This window comes from Cetorhinus maximus, chromosome 8 (genome assembly GCF_964194155.1).
Source record: "Cetorhinus maximus chromosome 8, sCetMax3.hap1.1, whole genome shotgun sequence".
NCBI lineage: Eukaryota > Metazoa > Chordata > Chondrichthyes > Lamniformes > Cetorhinidae > Cetorhinus > Cetorhinus maximus.
Genome location: NC_135886.1, coordinates 23908747 through 23930750, shown reverse-complemented (window position 1 = coordinate 23930750; position 22004 = coordinate 23908747). Strand labels below are relative to the sequence as shown.

Sequence of the window (22004 nt, the reverse complement as noted above, 5' to 3'; positions counted from 1 at the left end):
ATTGGCCTGCCCACGTAAAATGGAGGCGCACCTGCACACGCCCGCTCCTGAACTTCCCCCCCAACGGGGGGAAAATTCTGCCCTAGGTTACAGTTCAGTAGGTCTGAAGAAGCCTTCATAGTCATGTGTAGGTTAACTGAATGTCTTTATTGATCCTTAGAATATCTACAAATATACATTAAAGGTAACAAGCTAGGAGCAGTCTCCATGCTTGCTGGTCCACACGTCTCTGTCCAACACAAAACTGACCGGGGGTGTGAGTCATGTGCCCTCTTACATCACAGTGTGGGCGGTACTGTACTCAGTATCACATTAATCTTATATGTGCCAGACCCTCATACCACAAATATAACTAAAATTATTTCTGTCAGGCTTGCCTTTTCATTTTCTTTGGATAATGCCATTTTGTGTTTGATTTAGTAATTTGTAACTATAAAGTCACTGGCTAGATTCCAAACAACAAAACAAGGAGGCAAGTAAAATTTTAATCATGGGTGTGCAGGAAAGACACATTTATTTATAATAATTCTGTTTGATGTTCACCTGGGATATCTACTGACAACAAAAAGCTCCAGTCACACCACCTGACAGCTAGTCAGCAACAGTGTTTGCCTGGTGTTGAGAGCTGATAATCCTTCCCAGAAGAGTTCTTCCTCTCCTCTGTTGAATGGAGTGTTTACATTGTGAGGAACTGATCAGACCTGCAGCTTTGTTGTTAATCTCTGAATCTGTGCCACTGCATAAGTAAAGTACAAGTGAAATGAAGGGTTGAAGGAAGAATTTATTGCAGCAGCTGCCTTGTCTAAACTGAAGGAGGTGGAGATAGGACTATCGCAAGAAATAAGAGCACGGTGTCAATATTATTATGCAACTAGAGAAAAGCAAATAAAAACTCATACTGAATAATGTCACATCTATTTTTAAATCTCCTGTTGAGTTATGGCCCAGGTAAACATCAATTATGTTCCAATGACTCTGTGATCTCATACTCCTAGGGAGAAGCTATTAGAATTAAGGCCACAACACTATAGTCTTGATTTTCTGATGCATGCTCCTTGTGAATGCAGCCCCCTACTCTGCCCCTAATGGATGTGTGAAATCACCCCATTTACTCCCTGGTCCCCTTGTGCCTCTCTTTCAGGGCAAAATGAACTGCTGTTGACTCACTTGTTGCTGGTAAATGCTATATTTTGGTTATTTTTGTATTGTATTAATCCCACTGTTGGTGCAGATCAGATTTACCCTGGCCATATTTTCAACTAACACTTGTTACTGTTTCCTATATCCCTCTTGCGCTTGACTATAATCACGGGGTAAAATGATAAGCAGATGAATGACTTATTTGGTGCCCTCATCATTTGTTACAGAGCAGTTGTCCTTCAATACACTGCTTCTCTCAAAGGGTAGCACTGACAGGGTTGCCTCTGGTTTTAAGTTTAAATAAGTAATTCATCAGTTGATTCCTAAAATTATCAGTACTGGCCATCCTTCTGCCCTAACACTGACTTTTAAGATATATCTGGTATCCCAATTGTCTTTTTATGACATTTTCTATCTCTACTTCTAGCTTTAAAGATCAATGTATCTGCATCTTTCTGTTTCTGTACTCTTATCAATCAAGGTTTACTTCTTTTCACTGTGACATTTCTCTCCTCCAATTCTTTTTTCTTAAAACTACCACAATACATCTGAATTGAACTGTATACACCACTTGTCTGCATACACTGCTAACATGTTCATGTTTTCTTGCAATCTCCTCATTATTCCTCATGGTTTGCCATACTCTAATTTGAAGCCTGGAGACACCTAAGCAGTCCCTTAAACTGCCACCACCATGATCCTGTTGGGATATCTGCCAATTGTCCAATGTAAATGAAATTTTGGCTGGAATTTTACGGCCCTGTCACGGTGGGGATTTTACGGTCCTGCCGAAGTCAATGGAGTTTAGAATTGCTTGCTGCATTTTATGGCCCTGTCCCTGCCATGACAGGGCCTTAAAATGCCGGCCAAAAATTAATTTGTGTTGTTTGAATTGGTGCTGTTTTTGTTAAATGCAATTTTGGGTAGCAGAACTGAAGCAAACCCATTTCGTTCAAAAGTGTGAAATGATGATTCTATCACAAAATAATGATTACATCCATTTAATACATTTCTACTGATTCTGATGAAAGGTCAATGATCTGAAATGTTAACTCTGTTTCTCTCTCCGCATACACTGCCTGACCTGCTGAGCATTTTCAGCACTTTGTGTTTTTACTTCAAATTTCTAGCATCTGCAGTACTTTTGAAAATACAATTCTGTTCTTGGGCATTGTAAGTGACATGAATTCTGACTGATGATTCAGACTTTTTTTATGTTTTATAAATACATGGCAGTAAATTATGCCAATGAAACACGCAGAAATAATAATGTGACAAACAAGCATTCAACACCCTCATATCAGCTGCTCTTATTGCTATTTTGATAGATGCATTTTGAATGGGTTTACTGCTCCAATAAAACAGCGGTAAAATAAATTTATGATCAGCATATTAAGCATTAGTGTGACATTATCACCAACAGAAATTTCTACCCTGTTGGATTTTACTATAATAGCAACCCAGAAAGAAAGCAACTACTTACATTGAGGCGATGTGAGAGATTAGAAGGTGTGGAGGAGCAAGGAATTTAGCTGTCCATGTGCACAAATCACTACAACCTAGTGCATAGCTCCAAAAAGTAATCAAATAAGGCTAAAAGAATCATTGGCATTTATCACAAGGGACTTGGAATATAAAAATAAGGAAGTGATGCTTCATTTGTACAGTCTTAGACTGCATCTGGATTATTGCATTCAGTTTTGGGCTCAAAACTCAGTAAGGATATATTGGTCTTGGAAGGAGTGCCACACAGGCTTACCAGAATGATACCAGGGCTTAGAAGGGTAAATTATGAGGACAGGTTACATGACATTGACCTGAATTTACTCGAGTTTAGATGGTTGAGCGCTAATCAAAGTGAGGTCTTTAAAATTATAAAAGGAGTTCTATAGAAAAGATAGCGAGAAACTCTGACAGGGAATCCAAAACAGGCGAAAATAACTTTAGAGTTAGGCCATTTAGGAAGGAAATAAGGAAACACTTTTTCTATCTACCTCAGAAGACTTTGGATGCTGTGCCAATAGAAATTTTCAAGACTATGATTTATAGATTTTTATTAGGTAAGGTATTTGGGATATGGAGTAAGGTAGGTAAATGGAATTGAGGTACAGATCAGCCATGATCTAAACTAGTGGCATGGCAAGCTTAAGGGGCTAAATAATCTACTCCTGTTTCTATGACACTTCATCAACATTTATTTTTAGGGAAAAAATAAATAGCCGAGGGACTTGGATGGTGCACAGAATTAGCACGCTGTCCTTTCACCTACGACTTGATAAAGTCTAAAAAAAATCATGGCACAGTGTGCAACTAGACTACAAAATACCAACAACTCAGAAAACGTGGTCCTCGAAATGAACAGCAATTCAAGTATGTTTTATTTTCAAAATATGAATAATGGTTCAGCAGGATCTGTAAAGCTCCCTGTTAGCTCCAGATTTGAGGCACCACAATGAATAATTGCACGAGGCACATTTAAGTGAATAGCATGGTAAATAATAGCAGTGTTTCATTACTGATGCTCAGCAGTCAGCTTTTCAGGCCCAATATTAACAGTTGATGAATGTGCTCGTTTACTAAAAGTGTACATATTGAACCATACCTTTTTCATCCATACACTCTAGAATTTGGCTGTTGTCGAATTTTTACAAGGGGAACCCTGAAAAAAATGCTTTGTTTTGTGACTTCAATTTATCCTCATCTCCCTCTGTCTTCCCTATCTCATACAACCTGCAGAGTTGGTGTAACCTAACCTCTACCTTTTAATATATTGCAAATTCTCTCTTACTCCTTCCAACTATAGTGGACCCCTCAGCCAGGTGAACAATACGGTATATTCTGATGAAAGGTCATGACCTGAAACATTAACTCAGTTTCTCTCTCCACAGACACTGCTAGACCTGCTTTGTGTTTCCAGCATTTTCTGTCTTTATTTAAGGTTTAGTTATCTGGATACATCAAGGTTCAGGGAACTCCATAATACTCTTGATTATCAGTATACTGGAGCCATCCCCAATATGCTCAGCTTTAACAAGTCTATAAATTTTATTTAGTCTTCCAGACATTGCTATATATATATATGTACATTGTATAGCAAGGCAAAAGAAACGACTGAATGGCATCAATGTAAATAATCTTAATACACAATATGTGCAAATAAAGCCTTTTTTTTATTAAAGCTCTTGTGTATATGCAGATAGTACCATTTTCTATTGAATGATGAATAGACTATGCAAGATTTCACATAAAATCCATTATGCTGTTCCAATAATGGAGTACCCTTAAGGGATACTTTTAAAACAGCCTTGCAGCAATTAAAGTTAATCTCTTAGAATTAAATATCTGAGAGTTATAGTTATACTCAGCCCACAAAACTACACTTCAAACATGTTTCCCATTGCAAATTACAGAGCCTTTGCTCAGAACACATGGCATCAGTGGCATCAATCATGTTTCTTGTGACACCAGCCCCTCTACTCCTCAACAATTCATTAAAACTAGCATAAGCAGTACAAGGTGTCAATTGGAGTAATTGGCAACATTGCCACTTGTTTAAAAAGGTGCTATTTATTTCTGGAAAAAAAATATGGAAATACCCTTATACTAAATGGGTTTGTGCCATCTTCATGATCAATTTGGTATATATTGTCTTTAATTTAATTTGCATACATTGTGATTTTACAATACATATATATTTTAGTTTAGTTTGCCATGTAAAAGTGACATGCATCACATGCCAAACATTATCATAATGGCCCAGGTCTTCCGAGCAGCGGCAATGATTGTCAGATTGCCGCTTCGCTTGTAAACTCCCCCGACTTGACGCTGATGCATATTTGTATCAGGACCTTCCTAGCTCGACTTCCAAAGGAATGAGTAGCTCAGCATCCCTTGGGGAACTCCACAGGAGCGGAGTAGAGTTGGGGGAAGATAGGACACACCCCCTTTTTATAGCACTTGCTGCCGTATTCAAGTAAGTGTTTAAAGGTCCTGTCTTTTAATGAACGTTAGTGGGTGGGTGAATGGATGGGTGAGTGGATAGGTAAGTTAAGTGGGTGAGGCGGCACATGGGTGAGGTAGGTCGGGTAGACGAGGAGGGCAGGGGTTAGTCAGTCAGGCATATAGTCGAATTGGGTTGGGTCAGGGTGTAGTCAGGTCAGGAGTAGTACGGATGGGTCACAGGAGTAATTGGGTTGGGTCGGGGGAAGTCAGTGGGGTTAGGGGATAGTCAGGTCGGCCGGGAGACCCGAGAAGAGATTTGATAAAATAGTTCCAGGGCTGAGGGATTATGTGGATAGACTGAGAATCTGGGGTTGCGCTTCTTCGAGCAGAGAAACCTAAGGTGAGCTTTGATAGAGGTAATTAATATCGTAAATGATTCAGGTAGAGTAAACAAAGAGAAATTGTTTCCAATAGTTGAAGCATAATTGACAAAAGAACAAGAGGCAGCATGAGAATTTTTATTTTATTTACAGTGAGTGGTTAGGATTTGGAATGGACTGCCTACTGGGATGGGGAATGGTAGTTGGGTGGCCGGGAGATAGCCAAGTAGTCGGTGAGGGGAGGGGGGGTTATCAGAGGGTCAGGGGGGTGATTGGGGGTGGGGGTCAATTGTGTGGTTACCCACGTGTTAGACTAGGTTTTAATCTGTCGAACATTTCCTGGATAACTATTCAGGTACATAGCGCAGAACTGCCCCAAGTCTCCACATCTAGCTCAGAGTCAGAGGCATTCGCAAAGGGTCCCAAGGTGCAGGGAAATTGCCTATTGGAAGTTTAAACTTCCCAGGCAATTCCCATGGAAGGCTGCATGTCAAAGCTTCCACAGGGCCCCGTCGCGCATCTTCAGTCGCACATGCGGTCTTCGACGATCCAGAGGCTGGAAGATTTTGCCCATTATTTACGGAATCATAGAATAGTAAAGCTCAGATGGAGGCCATTTTTCCCATCAAGTATGTGCCTGCTCTTTTGAAGAGCAATTCAGTTAGTCCCATCCCCCGCTCTTTCTTCAAAGCCTTTCAATATTTTCTCCAATTATTGGATATTTTGAAGACTGCTATTGACTCTATGTCCACCATCCTAGTAGGCAGTCCATTCCGAATCCTAACCACTCACTGTAAATAAGAAATCCTCATGTTGCCTCTTGTCAATTATGCTTCAACTATTGGAAACAATTTCTCTCTATTTACTCTACCTGAATCATTTACGATATTAATTACCTCTAATCAAACCTCATCTTAGGCTTCTCTGCTCTAAGAAGCGCAACCCCAGATTCTCCAGTCTATCCACATAATCCCTCAGCCCTGGAACTATTTTATCAAATCTCTTCTGTACCGTCTACAAAGTCATTACACTCTTCCTAAATTGTGGTGGCCAGACTTGGACACATTATTCTAGCTGGGGCCAAACTAGTGTTTTTTTATATGTTTAGGATAGCTTCCTGGTTTTTGTTTATGCCTTCACTCATAAAGCCTGGGTACCCATATGATTTATTAATTGCATTATTAACCTGTCCTGTCACTTGCAAAGATTTGCGCATGAACAACCCCCGGGTCTCACTATTCTTGCACCAGCTTTAAACCCGTACCATTTAGCATTGTCCCTTCTCATTCTTCCAACCAGAAAATATTGCCTCACATATTTCAGGGCACCTGTTTGCCTTTCTATGTTCCCTTCAAGCCCACTATTATCCTCCTCAGTGGTTACTACATTTCCTGGTTTTGTGCGACCTGAAAATTTTGAATTGTGCCGTGTCCCCAAGTCCAAGATATTAACATATACCAAAGGCAGCAGGGGTACGCCACTATATACCTCCCTCCAGTTCAGAAAACAGCCATTTACTAGAACTCTGTATGCTAAGCCAATTTTGTATCCATGCTGTTATTGTCCTTTTATCCAATGGACTTCAATTTTGCTAACAAATCTAATATGTAGTACTTTATCAAATACCTTTTGAAAGTCCAAAAACACATCAACTGCTTTGTCCTCATCCATCCTTTATATTATTACAAAAAAACTCAAATCAAGTTAGCCAAACATGATTTTCTCTTAACAAATCTGTGCTGGCTCTCCTTTATTAGTCTATGGATGTCCAAGTGGCTATTAATTTTCTTCCAAGTTATTGCTTCTAAAAGCTTTCCCACCATCAATGTTAAACTGACTGTCCTGTGCTTGACAGATTTATCCTTCGCTCCATTTTTGACCAAGGCTGTAATATTTGCAACTCTCCAGTTCAATTGGCACTCTTCTACCTAAGGGAGATTGGAAGATTATGGACAGTGTCCCCCTCAATTTCCACCCTTACTTTCCTCAGTATCTTCAGATGCAATTCCATCAGGATGAGACAATTTGCCCACTTTAGGTACTACCAGCCTTTCCAAGTCCTCTTTTTAATCTATCTTTATCTCATCCAGTATCCCAGCAACCTCCTCGTTTACCATAGCTTTGGCAAAATCATTTTCCATTGGTAACCACTGATGCACATTATTCATGTAGTACCTCTGTCCTGACCAACAGATCTCCATTTTATGTAGAATCAGCCTCCCCACACCTCTGATATCCCTTTCACTGTTAATATGCTTATGCAAAACCTTTGGATTCACTTTTATATTAGCCATCAATCTATTCCCATACTGTCTCTTTACCCCTCGTACTTCTTCTTTCATTTGTCCTCTGTATATTTTACATTCAGCCTGTGTTTTATATGCTATGTGAGAACTGAATATTAATGACCTACCTATAGGATGTATTTGGAAGCCTAGCACTGTTTTTCACTCCCTAAATTACTCAGCAGATCATGATATAATGGGCAGAAACCTGTTGAGGTGTCGGGGGTCTTGCTGCTGGCTAGAGAGCCAGCGAGAGACCCACACTAGCCTCTTTTCAGGAAGACCCACCAAACCACGTGCCAGTCAGGCAGTGGTAAGGCCAGCGGCAGGCCTGCCCCTGGAATCAAGGCCCGGGAGTGGAAGTCTCCGAGAGCTGCCGGCCAATCAGAATCGGCTGCTCTTGTGCTCAGCAGCGCCACAGGGGTGGCCGAGGATGCTGCCAGGAGGACAGGCATTGGAGCCCCAGAATCGCAGAGCGACCCAGGCCACAGGTAAGTAAGGTGGGGGGGGTTTGCAGGGTGATGGGTGTAGGGGGGGTCGGCAGTAAGGGAATGGGAGTGGCTCTCAGCACAGCCCACTTGCTGATGTCCAGTTCCTCCTCCCCTCCACCCCCCCACCCCCCGACCCCAACCCCAACACACACACAAGAGGATACAAGCTGGCCACATAATTTTAGATGCTGCTGCTTATGCTGCATGGCAACAGGCCCGCCTGCAGCTGGGTTAATACCAGAGGCGGCGGGATAAGGCCTTTAAGTGGTCATTAATTGGCCACCTAAGGACCTTGGCTGGAGGGGCGGGAAGGTCGACGGTGCTCCTTCCCACCCAGAAATTAATTCTGGTGGAGGTGAAAAGGTGGCAGGGTTCCGGTATGCCGCCATGCTGCCTAATTAAATGCCTTTCCTGCCTCCAAGCTCGCCACCAGAGAGAGCAGAAGATTCCACTGAGTGTGTTTAAACAATGACTGTAGTGTTTACAATTGTCCACCTACCATACTTCAGTCCTGAATAGGCTAAGGTTGCCAACCCTCCCAGAATGGCCGGGAGTCTAACAGAACCGGCATCAATCTCCCTGTGGCCAAAGAAAGCATCCCGGGAGATGTTAAAACAACATTGTAAGCAAATTAGTCACATAATTCAACATCAGGAGCCACCAAAAAGGGCATGAAACTACAACTCCCACCATCATGAGATATTGCCATGCAGTGACATCACATCCAGCATAGTGCCACCCAATCAGAAGTGAGATCCCAGCGGAACCAGGTTCCTGTAGAGACACTTCACGGGGCAAACAATGTGCTCCTCCCTCTGTGGGGTATCTAGCCTAGAGCCCAAGATCGGCGATAGAGTTCAGCAGTCTGGAGCAGTTGATATCCCCTGCTCCTACTAAGGTCACAAGTCCATCTCAAGCCTGGAGTCTATTGCTGTCATGAAACCGCTGGCAACTGGTGACTTGTTTCATTTTTCCAGGCAAAAGGCCAGGTAAGTGTGCATTGTTCCAAGTGACCCTGCAGGCTCCAAGTAGTCTGGCACAGGAGAAGTCCTCTGTGGTGACCTTTGATTTGCACTAGGAAGATCAAAGAGTGGGCTGAGGAGTTACTGCTGACCAAATGGCACAGGGATCTGTCTCCTGGGACAAACCCACCAGCCTGTCACAGGAGGACACAACACGCTCTTGCATTTGGGAAAAAAATACAATAGGCAGAGCAAACATCCACCAGGAAGCATCCTAACTTTTTAATCTTTAAATTCACATACAATGAAAAAATAATGAATTAAAAATATCAATGAGGAGGAAAATGGTTCATGGTTGCATTAGACCTTAAATTCACCAAGAAACAATTTCTCCTGCATGCTCCCCGGAGATGTCACCCATAGAACCCACTCGTCACGGGTTTCTGTGATGTCACGCCCGCTGATGTCTCCCGGAATGTGTTCAGCCAGAGTCGGCAACCTTAAGATAGGCTGCAGCACTCTTCACACCACTTGTACTGGAGCACCAGCTAATCAACACTGTATAATATTACCCATTATAAGAGAAAACAATTGCAGAACTCAAAATGAAAGGCAGAGGAAATAAAACCTATTTAATTACATATTACTTCAGATTTTATTCTCCATGTTGGCATTATCCTGACAGGCTTCTAAAATGAAGGAGATTACACCCCAAAGATGAAGATTTGATTTGAGTAATCTCCAACAATGTGAAGCACAAGCAAGCGAAGAGTTTGCAAACTCAAATTCAGACAGTTTACAAACAACGCTGTGTAGCAATTCAAAGTTCAGAATAATTACAAGGCACTCAAACCACCCAGCAGGTAAATTTCACACAAACATCATTGACACAAAGCATAATAAAATCATTACAAAAGCAGCCAATAGGGCCTTCAGGCTTACAATACTAGCAACAAACAAACACCACAACACCAAAATACCACAGCATCAAAACACCACAGCTCCAAAAACCCGCCACCAAACATAACACCTTCAAACACTAGAATCATAACGGTAACAGCACAGGAGGAGGCCATTTGGCTCGTAATGTCTGTGCAAGAACAATTCAACTAGTCCCACTCCCCTGCCCTTATCCTCCCGCTGCACATCTTTTTTCTTTTCAGGTGCTTATCCAATTCCCTTTTGAAAGCACCCCCCCCCCTCCTCCACCACATTATCTGCCTCCACCACACACTCAAGCAGTGTAATCCAGGTCCCAACCAATCGCTATGTAATAAGGTTTTCCATCATGTCGCCATTGATTCTTTTGCCAATCACCTTAAATGAGTGGCCTCTTGTTCTCAAGCCTTCTACCATTGGGAACAGTTTCTCTTTTTTTACTCCATCTAGACCCCTCTGAGGGTGTCTCTATTTTGAGGCACACTCACGGTTTCCTACCTGCTTCTCGGTGGGGCTGCTGACGTTCTAGCTGTGGTTAGAGCCCTGTGATTGGGCCAGCAGCATCAGGAGCCTGTCTGCAATCCTCAATTAGATGGGGAGCACTTTTATCAAATCTCCTCTTAATCGTCCCTACTCTAAGGAAAACAATCCCAGCTTCTCCATCCACAAAACTGAAGTGCCTCATCCCTGGAATTATTCTCGTAATTTTTCTGCACCATCTCTAAAACCTTCACATTGTTCTTAAAGTGTAGCAACCAAAAATGGACATGAGGGGCAGGATTTTGCCATGGGCTTCGAGACCCTGGCTTTGGGGTCCCGAGCCCACACTTGTTGGGAACCAGGCTGGAGGAGATATTATCCCCAGAGGCGACCTCCTAATTGACCACCTCCAAGTTCACCATCCAACTAAGGACTGCAGGCAGGATCCCGGTGCTGCTGGCCCAATCATAGGCTTCTAACCACAGTTATAGAACCTCAGCAGCCCCACCGAGGGAGGTGGATGCTGCCGAAGCAGGTAGGAAAACATAAGGGTGTCTCAAAATAGAGATACCTTCAGAGGGGTGATAATTAATAAAGTTTTTAGAGGAACCAAGCAGACAGGCCCCTCCAATTGGCCGCATTAGCCGCAGGTGCGGCTTTTACTGCCAGTGGCCCCCTCTTTAGGGGATGGAGCCTCCAGCTCTGATAGCGCCCCGCCAAGACTGCTGCAGAAAAGTCACCATTAAGCTGGCAGCCTCTACATGTCTACAGGTCACTCTGTTTCATCTGCCTCATATCCACCCATGCCACCAGTTTGTCCTTGATCACTATCTTCTCCACAGTTCATAACGCTTCCAAGTTTTTGTCATCTTCAAATGTTGAAATTGTGCCGTGCACACTCCTGTCTCAGTCATTAACACGCATCAAGAAAAGCAGTAATCATAACACCAACCCCTGCCGAACCCCACTGTATACTTTCCTCCAGTCTGAAAAACAGAAATTCACACTACTCTCTGCTTTCTGTCACTCAGCCACCTTCATATCCATGTTGCCACTTTCCCTTTTATTTCATCAGCTTCAACAATGCTGGCAAGTCTATTATGTGGCACTTGATCAAAAGCTTTTTGGAAGTCTATGTTCACCACACCAAGTCTATTACCCTGATCAAACACCTCTATTACCTAATCAAAAAATGCAAGAAAGGTAGTTAAACACAGTGCCGGCTTTCCCTAATTAATCTGCACTTGTCCCGGATTTTCTAAAAGCTTTTCCACATCTTAAGGTTAAAATCATTGGCTTGTGCTGACTGGGTTTATCCTTACGCCATGATTCTCCCTTGTATTATCAACTTGACATCTGTCAAGCGCTCCTTTTATCAGCTTCATCTTCCTCCTTATCTCTCTTATATCCAGGGATCTCTGGCTTTGCTTGCCCTACCTTTTCCCTCCATGGGAGTGTATTTTGACCGAACCTGAATTATCTCCTCTGTAAAGACAGCCTATTGCTTTGTTACCATTTGGCGTGCCAATCTTTGATTCCAATTTACTAGGGACAGGTTTGTACTCACCCCACTGAAATTGGCCCTCCTCCAATCTAATCACAACAATCATTCCGATTCCATTCCATAATACATCTATCAATCCTTCTATGGTCAACAAGGTTCCCATGGAAAATTGTTATCTCCAACTTAAAAGTTGCAATCTCTCATGTCTATGCACTGTGCTTGTATTTTCTGATTTTTTTCCTTGTTTCTTCCCACAGCAAATAAAAAGGTCACTTTGGAGGCACAACTGCTCCAACACCCAAAGTAATAGCAACCGATTTAAACTATATGTTTAAAGCTTCACTAAAAGGCCTTCTCTATTGCCTTTGAATGCATTGCTCTCTTGTTGTCCCCCTGTTCTTCAGGTAGTGAAATCACTTTACGAATCCAACAGCTAAATGGACTGTAAAAACAGGAAGAATAATACAGAAAAAGTAAACATAGAAAAGGAAAACAGAGAGCAAAGAAAAACAGGGAAAAGAGAATAAGGAACCGGAGAAAAGAATATAATAATTTTATTGACTTTCTCCTGGGGTCCATGTGACATTTTGTCATTTTTAGCCAGATTTATATTTCGAGAGTGAATTGACACCTCAGAAATGGTAACTGAACATCTCATGTGGGAAAAGATCTTTGACAGTCCTGACAAAAGACCATACCTTAAGAGAACCCTTTCAAAAAAAAAAATATACAACATCCAACTGAGCAGCGAGGTAATTCTTTCTTATGGGGAGGCAATGGTGTAATGGTATTGTCAGTGGACTAGTAATCCAATGGTAATGCTCTGGGTTCGAATCCTGCCACAGCGGATGGTGGAATTGGAATTCAATAAAAATTTGGAATGAAAAGTCTAATGATGATCAAGAAACCATTGTCAATTTTTGTGAAAATCTATCTGGTTCACTAATGTCCTTACATATACCATCTGGTCTGGCCGTGGTTGACTTTTAAATGCCCTATGAACAAGGGCAATTAGGGATGGACAATGAAGGCTGACCTAGCCAGCGATGCCCACATCCCATGAATGATTTTTTTTAAAAATCTAGGCTTGTAGAATGTATTCTTAAAAAGAAGAGACATGTTGTTGAAGCTTTTCCTCTTGCATTCATCAGGACGAATGCAAGGAACGTGTTCAAGTATTGTGCATTTTTTGAATTACCCGGGAGCATAGGGTGCCTATTATTCCCCATTGCTTTCTCCATGGCAATGCCTCAGCCAATCAGAGTCGACATGCCAACCAATCAGCACCCTTTCCTCCTGTAGTATGTATTGCTGTGATCGTTTGTACTTTGGTATTCTTGCGTTTGCCCTGATGAGTGCAACATGAAAAACTTTGGCCCATGTCTCTCTTTTCAACAATATTCAAGTTCTATACTACCAAGTGGCTCACTGTATCATGTGTTTCATCTTTTCCATTACAAAACAAGATGGGTTCTCCATATGAGCTTTCATTGTTGACTAGAATATGAAACACTGCGAGATACTTGAGACAAAATGAAATGTGCTTAATATTCAACTCACCAGGTATTTTTCTTTCTCGATACCTCCTTCTTCAGATCTCATAGACCTGTCAATGATGAGGATCCACTAAGTGTGACAATTTTTCGTGGGATGTGGGGCATTGCTGGCTAGGCCAGCATTTATTCCCCATCCCTAATTGCCATCCCTAATCGCCCTCAAGAAGGTGGTGGTGAGCTGCGTCCTTGAACCGCTGCAGTCCATATGGTGTAGGTACACCCACAGTGCTGTTAGGGAGGGAGTTCCAGGATTTTGCCCCAGTGTCAGTGAAGGAACGGACGGCAACATAGTTCCAAGTCAAGATGGTGTGTGACTTGGGGGAGAATGTGGAGGTTGTGATGTCCCCATGCATTTGATGCCCTTGTCCTTCTAAGTGATAGAGGTCGTGGGTTTGGAGGGTTTGGATTTATGAACAGCAAGAATAATGCAGATCGCAAACCCACTTAAACTCTGCTTATTTTCACAAGTGGTATTTATTAAATTCGATCGTATTATTAAACCAAAACAAATGACTGTCATTTCTAATGAGTAAAAATTGCTGATTCTGCCTTGTGTGGTACCTCTGAGATGCTCATTAGTTATCTTATTACCACTGCAGTGGCTCATCACTTTCTTGGGATATGGAATTGTTACCAACACTCACATAAATTCTACATTGTCCCACATGGGGTCAGAGATTTCAAAATGGATAAGATGAAAATCAAATGTGTTACAGATTATCAACTATCGAACAGGCCAAAACCAATTAGCCAATTTCTTGGAAAATAGCATTAGCAGTTCTAGAAATCCTTGTGACAATCCTTGTTTAAAAACAAATAAATGAAGAAGTGCTGTTTGGAGGCTAGATAGGTATGTTATGCTTGTCCGTAAGTTCCCATTTCAGCTATGAGTTAAATATTTGTCTTACATTCATGCAATTGCTGCTATTTAATGAACGCAAGAGTATTTTCCTGCAGAGTCTACTTCCTTTTCCGCTAATGCCATTGGTAGTGTTTACAACTTGCAGTACTTTGTCCTCTCCTCTCCTGACAACAGGCTGAAGCGAACATGCAACCAATAGTTGCCCAAGTCACCAATCTTGACCTAGACGTAAAAGGCCTATCCAAAATATGGGTGCATAGAGAGCCATCCCTGTGCCTGAATGAATAGGCCTGAGACACATGCAATATTGGGCCTTAGGCTACATTATTATAAATCTGACAAGCTACAGATTTGTACAGTATTGCTAACTATTATTCACATGGCTGTTGTCGAACTGGATGGTGATTAGGAGTTTGCCCACTGTCCTCAGTCTGTGGTGCCGAGACTATTTCTGATGGCCAAGCTGACATCACCCAATTCAGCACACAATTGGGTTTGACTCTATGACCATTCTGGTCAGTATGGCAAACTTTCACACTCAACCATGCACGCACCAACTGAGCTACCAGGGAATAGTCATTGGGTGAAGCAAGACACAGTAACTGGCAAGACTTTACTTACATGAGTGAGATGCTGAAGTGAAAGCGTTGTCGCAACCCTTTGAAGGTTATGAATGACTGTGGAGGGAAGCTCCGAGTGGTCATCTCGCAATATGGCTTCTCATATTCTCCTGGAAGGCAGTCGCACTTGAAACCTCCGACCAGCAGGTTAACGCACGTTCCACCATTCCGACAAATTCCAGGAGAACATCGGCCTGACCGGGAATTCACTTCACAGTGGTTACCTGAGGAACAGAGATTTATGTTAGTGTTCAGCACAGAGATCTGGTCTTAAACAAAAACAAAATATAGCAGATGCTGGAAATCTGAAATAAAAACAAACAAAATGCTGGAAATATTCTGGAAATGCAGGACAGGCGGCATCCGTGGAGAGAAAAGCATAGATAAAAGCTTTCATGACAGGTCACAGACCTGAAATGTTTAACCCTATTTTCCCCCCCACAGACGCTGCCTGAACTGGTTTTAAATACTTAAATTGCAGAGTAATAGTAATTAATAGCTCATTGCTAGTATTATCCAATGTGGGTAAGAAATGCTTGATGTTAAAGCAGCATAACTGTTATAAAACTTATAAATCTTCCTGAGCTTTTAACATCCTTTTGACAGTACCCTTTCCAAACCAGAATATAGAAACGTGAGTAATGCTGAAAAAAGAGACATGGTGTTGAAGCTTTTCATCTTGCACTCAGCGGGACAGATTTGCATGAGTACCAAATCTCAAAGGGAACAACAATGTACACTGCATGAGAAAAGAATGCTGATTGGTTGGCAAGTGGACTCTGACTGGTAGAGGCATTGCCATGGGGAATGAGCCAGGGAATGGCTGTCCCCCCAAGCTTTTGTTTGGTTGAAAAAAGGCGCACTGTGTGGATATGCTCCTTCTGTCTGCAAAGGACAGGGTCCTGTGTGTTAATATATATAGGTTCTAGCACACGTTAGTGAGCCCAACTGATAATCTCAAATAGTCGTTTAGTAGTACAGAACTTGAGTATCGCTGAGAAAAAAAAGATATTTTTCATTGAAGCTTTTCATCTTGCACTCATCAGGACAATTCGCAAGAAATACCAATGCCGGGTAAGCAACATATTTATACTATATGAGAAGAGAGTGCTGATCTGGCGCACGCATATTGCAGGATTCTGAATGACCAGTCTGATTTTCTCATGCAACGCGAATATCCTACTGCATTGCCAGGTCTTATGGCCAACCCAGACATACACATCAGTAAGCCTGACAAAGGTACAGGAACAGTCATCCTTAACAGGAATGACTATATCAACAAAACACCATTCTTAATGACGGGTCAAAATTCATATCCATTGGATCTGCTGCTCAACATGACCGGACAGCCTTGCTTGAAAATAAACTAAAAAACACAGACGCTTGCTGGACTTTTGTAAGAGCAATGAGCTGCCGCGAGATATATATGACAGGGTTCATCCTCACGGCTCGCTGCATCCGAGTATGTATAGGCTGCCCAGGGTGCACAAAAATGATGTCCCTTTATGCCCTATTTCATCTATGACCGGTTCCGCACAGCATGAACTGGCCAAATGGTTGGGTGAATTGTTACAACCAGTTTTCAGCAAGTTTTCCACATACACGGTGACGGATTCCTTCACATTTGCGAGGACCATACAGTGCTTGCATAACGATAATAATGCTGTGTCCATGTGCTCATTTGACATTGTTTACCTATTCACCAATGTTCCGCTTAAGGAAGCCATAGACATTTGCGCTGCAGCACTATAACGTGGTGATCTAAACCCGTCGCCGTTGCGTGAATCAGTATTCATCGAGCTTATGAACTCAGCAACTCATGCAGTTGAGTTCAGTTTTAAAGTATATCCAAATAGATGGTGTTGATATGGGATCCCCTCTAGTCCCAGCTCTCGCAAAAAATCTTTGTTGGGTTCCACAAGAAACACGTCTTTGATGGAATGACACCTAACCTCCTACCCCTTGCATATTTCCGATATGTGGATGATACGTTTGCTATATTTAAGTCTGCAGCTGCATGTAATAATTTCCTTGCATGTCTTAATGGGCTCCATTCTGCATTCAAATTCACCTTTGAAATGGAGCAGTCAAATGAACTCCCTTTTCCTTGACATACTAGTTGAGAAATCAGCCAGGGGGATCTCTGCAGTCTACTGTAAGTCTACATTCACTGTTCAACACACACATCGGGACTCTTACAGTTCCACACGCTATAAGATTTGCCTTATCAGCAACCTCGTAAATAGGTCCCAAGCCATCTGCTCACCATACAAGCTTGATGCTGAAATAGGGTGCATCAAATATATTCTGTGGGATAATGGCTACCCTGATCAGATCATTTCATGCCATATATTGCGTAAACTCACGGACAGGCCCAAGGCCATCATTTTCGGCCCTGAAAAGTGCCCAGTCTACCTCAGATTACCCTGGAAGGACAAAGTATCTCAAAAATTTGAGCAACAGGTGAAGCTAACTGTTTCACACTGCTATTATGCAGTAGCAACACAAGTGGTATTCGTCACTAAAGAGATGCTGTGGTCAAGCCAAAAAGATGTTCTGCCTATCACACAAATGAGTAATGTGGTATATGAATTTCAGTGCCAGTGTGATGCTAGTTATGTAGGCTGTATGTCCCAAAGACTGGCGGAATGTATCAAACAGCATGTCTTTTCCACTTTTTGAAATGGGCAAGGTACAGACCATACACAACCAGCCCGTGCTATAAAACTCAAAACACGGTGCCCAACATTAGATGTGATTCTGCAATTGGACAACAATTGGTAAATAATCCTCAGTGTGCTAAGAATTACGCTGACAACCAATTTAAGATTGCCAGTTGGGCTCACAGTGTAGTGCATTTACGTGTACTGGAAGCCACATATATTAATACACAAGGCCCAGTTGTTTGCAGACAGAAAGAACATGCACACATATTGTTTCAGCTAAACAAAATAAGTGACAGCCATTAGTTGACTCATTCCTCAGGGTAATGCCTTGACCAGTCAGAGTCAAGCTGCCTGGTTTAAATTTCAAACAATGCTTGGCAGTTAACTGTCAGCTATCATCAACTGATACATTCTCCATGGCAATGCCTCTAACAGCCACAGTCCACTTGCTAACTTATCAGCACACTCTTCTCATACAGTAAAATATATTGTTTCTCCTGACATTGGAATTTTCTTGTGAATTGTCCTGATGAGTGCAGGATGAAAAGCTTCAACAAAAATGTCAGCTGATGACCTTAAATTGGTTGTCAGTGTAATTCTTGTACTATTAGGATTGTTAAGCAAGTGCTGCCTAATCACAGTATCCAACATTAGCTGTTATTCCATGTTTTGAGTTTTGCAAGTATGAGCTGGTTGGGTACAGTCGATACTTTGTTGCAAATAGCCAAAGAAACATGCTGTTTGATATGATACACTAATCGCTGGGATATACGGCCTACATACCTGACAAGATACCAGCACGTTCATGGACCACATTACTCATTTGTGCAATAAGCAGAATGTCTTTCTGGCGTGACAGCAGCATCCTGTTAGTCCTCCATGGCACAGCCTCTACCAATCAGAATTCACTTGCCAACCAATCAGCACTCTCTTCTCATGCAGTATAAACTGTTGTTCACTTTATAATTGGTATTCTTGCAAATCTATTCTGATGAGTGCAAGATGAAAAGCTTTGACAAGATGTCTCTTTTTTCAACAATACTCAAGTTCTATACTACCAAACGACCATAACAGGTATCCTGACTACTAACCATACTTGTCATCAACTTCGAAAAGAATTTTGCACATGCAAATCTCTGATTTTGGGTATTTTGTAAGGACTTTTCAAAGTTGCATTTAAACATCGTGGATCGAGGCATACAATCAATGATTTATCATTCTTTATTATACATGATTGGGCTGCACCAATCTGTATGCTCTTGTACTCTTCTAATGATTCCATCTTTCTCCATTTTATCTAATTTGATCTTCAATTTGTCTTATAAGTGGATGCTGCACTTACATGGTGGATCAACTGATGGACTTATACCCTCCTGCAAGTGTAATGGTTCAGCTCCCTTGAAACTGCCAATTTTGTCTAAACATTCTGGATATTTCAAAGTTTGGTCATGAACTGAGGTGACAGGAGTAGTTTCTGAGGTTGGTGTGCCTTATGATATCTGACTGATTCCACTGATTGTGACTAGTGTGAAGTCATGACATGCCAGTTGACCTGCAATCGCTGGGCCTTTAGTTTCCATAATGTGGAACATCTGTGACACCCAGGAGGATTGAATGTACTTGCACTCCAGGACTACAGATCCTGCACATGGAATTAGTGAACCGTGGTACACTGAAAGCTTCACAGCAGTAGGTTTTGCCATGGCCTTCCACGTCTGTGGATATATGTCTTTTAGAATTCACAGGGGTAGTATATTGGCACTTGTCCCATGTCAATCTTGGCCAATAACAAATAGTTAGCATCTTTTTTCGGACAGATAATTTGAATCTTGGCAAACACTTCGGACGGTGTGATGGCAGCCACATTTTCCACAAGATTCTCAGTGTGAAACAACACTAACAATTAAAGCCATTATTAGTTACAATTAGATATGTTTACTAGCTCCTCCATAGTCCAGTTTGATTACACAGTAAATAGCTGAAATGAAATGAAAGGCCTAAATGTAACCCATTATTCTGTGCTGCAATAGTTGATCCTAACTAGGGTTGCATTACATTAGGCTAACCTGGGTAAACAAGGGAACATTGCGAGGGTTGCCTCTTCTGGTTACAATGCAGAGACTCCATCATGTGCCCCACAGCCCCATCCCAGAGCTACTAATATTTGAATATTAAGTAAAGATTGGTTTGGATTTGATTATGAAGCCTATTACAGTTAAATAGCTAGCTGGGCCTTACACATGAACGTCAACTGGATTGGATGGTGGCAGGAGCACTCCCTGTAGAATTGTACCGCAACAAGGAATAAATGGTTGGGGGGTGGGATGTGTGTGTGAAGAGGACTACGTCTTGGGAGGGAAAGGAAAATGTGGCAGAATGTAAATGCTCCACCAATACATTATCAGCCGTTCTGCACAATGACTCAAGACAAACATCAGGCCCAACAGCGGAGAGGGTAAAATTGGCAGAAAGGGAAATTCATTGGAGAATGGATTTCGTGGCACAGAAAATGAATTAGGACCAGTACAATTCCAATAAAGACTTGCTTACATGAACGTTTTATTTCTGAGAACCTTCTAAGGGAGCTCTTCAATGAGGTATTTTCCTCCAAGCTGCATGGCTAATAACCCTATGACACAAGCCGGGGTATACGATTTCGATGTCTTGCTAGTGATGAGGATGTTTTGATGTGATACTTTTAAACTAAGCTAATACACCAAGTAAAAAGCACTGGGTTACATTTCCTTGATTAAAAAAATTGTCAGTCAACGTGAAGCAATTTTAATAAAACAGCATGGCAGGCTTCTATTTTTGAACAATTTCAATATGAATTAATAGATAATTTGATTTAAGCTACTTCAAATTAAAAGGAGTAGACATTACATGCTTAATGAACTCCTTTCCAACAAAACATAGAATGAGTTATTGATTACTAAAATGATGATTAAAAATACTTAGCTAAGGTAATAATTGCATTTACATGGTAGGAGAACTAAAGAGTGCTTCTAATTCCTTTGATTCAAGCAACTGGCACACTCTTGATAAATAACATTTAAGTTCAAGACTGGTCTTCATTTGTTTTATACATTTGGGAAATTAGAGTTGGTCCCTTAGGACATTCTCTGGGATACCAGTAGCAATTCCCACAAGCTGACTTGTACATGAAAGCACTCCTCAGGTATAATGTATGAGAAACCTGGGCAAATGTCCAAACAATTCCTTATATTCCTGTATAATTCTAGGTTCAAGTGACATTGCAATTGTGGACAGAAAATATTCCAATAAATCACCAGGAGCTTCTGTATTGTCTGGCAGCAGGCGTGACTGACCAAAGTAAGCATAGCTGTTTAAAAACTCAAAACCCCTGGTTCAAGCCCTTCTCCAATAGGCACATTACCAGCAACTGAACAATAATTCAAACAAGCTTTAGTATTTACCATCAAAGCTATTCCACACCGCATAATTCTCCACCCCACCCATAACTTCCAAGCCACAGAGGAAGGAACTCTTAACCGTTGAATAAATCACATCAAAGAACATAGAGCAACAAAGGTCTCAGGTGCAATATTTCACAGACAGTCTACCTCTGTTGTATCTACTGCAGTAGGAGTTCTTCCAAGGGCCTAGATCCAGGTCATGTTTCATATTTACACAGACAGACATGGCAAGTTCCTAAGTCTATTGAAGGATGATAATAGATTGGCAGGGAGGTCTGAAAATGGTTCAAACACCTAACATTCAATATTTCATGTCTAGAATGGTGGTGGTACAGGTTGCACTACCATAAGGTTGTACACCTTAAATATAAATTTCTCAAAAGCACACCTTGTAACAGTTGTACAGGAAACATGTATACAGAATTCACATAAACATTAACGTTTTTGAAATCTGCAGAAACAAAATGCCATTTTATTTTTTTCAAATTGATAATCTTTTTCCCCCCTCCAACCCAAAGGTGATGAATTGGCAGGAGCATTGCTCTAAGTGTACCTGTGGATACTCACTATATTGTCCAAGTGGACTTCCTTCACTTGTGAGCGTTAACATTTTAGAGGTGACCGGATATTCAACTGTGGAGTGCATCACAACCAAACCCAATTCAGTTCTGATCTGTATGTGTAGCAAACTGTTACATTGGTTGGTGCCCTGTGCTTTGTGTCTTTACCCACTGGGTCAT

General features: G+C 41.6%; 1 protein-coding gene across 1 annotated transcript in view; it reads right to left on the bottom strand.

Annotated features, from left to right (window-relative positions):
- Positions 1 to 22004, bottom strand: part of celsr2 (cadherin, EGF LAG seven-pass G-type receptor 2) — a 328955-nt gene that overhangs the window by 158299 nt on the left and 148652 nt on the right. Inside the window, exon 3 of the mRNA XM_078547792.1 lies at positions 15163 to 15385. Coding sequence (XP_078403918.1) covers positions 15163 to 15385 — 223 coding nt within the window. The remainder of the gene's footprint in view (positions 1 to 15162; positions 15386 to 22004) is intronic.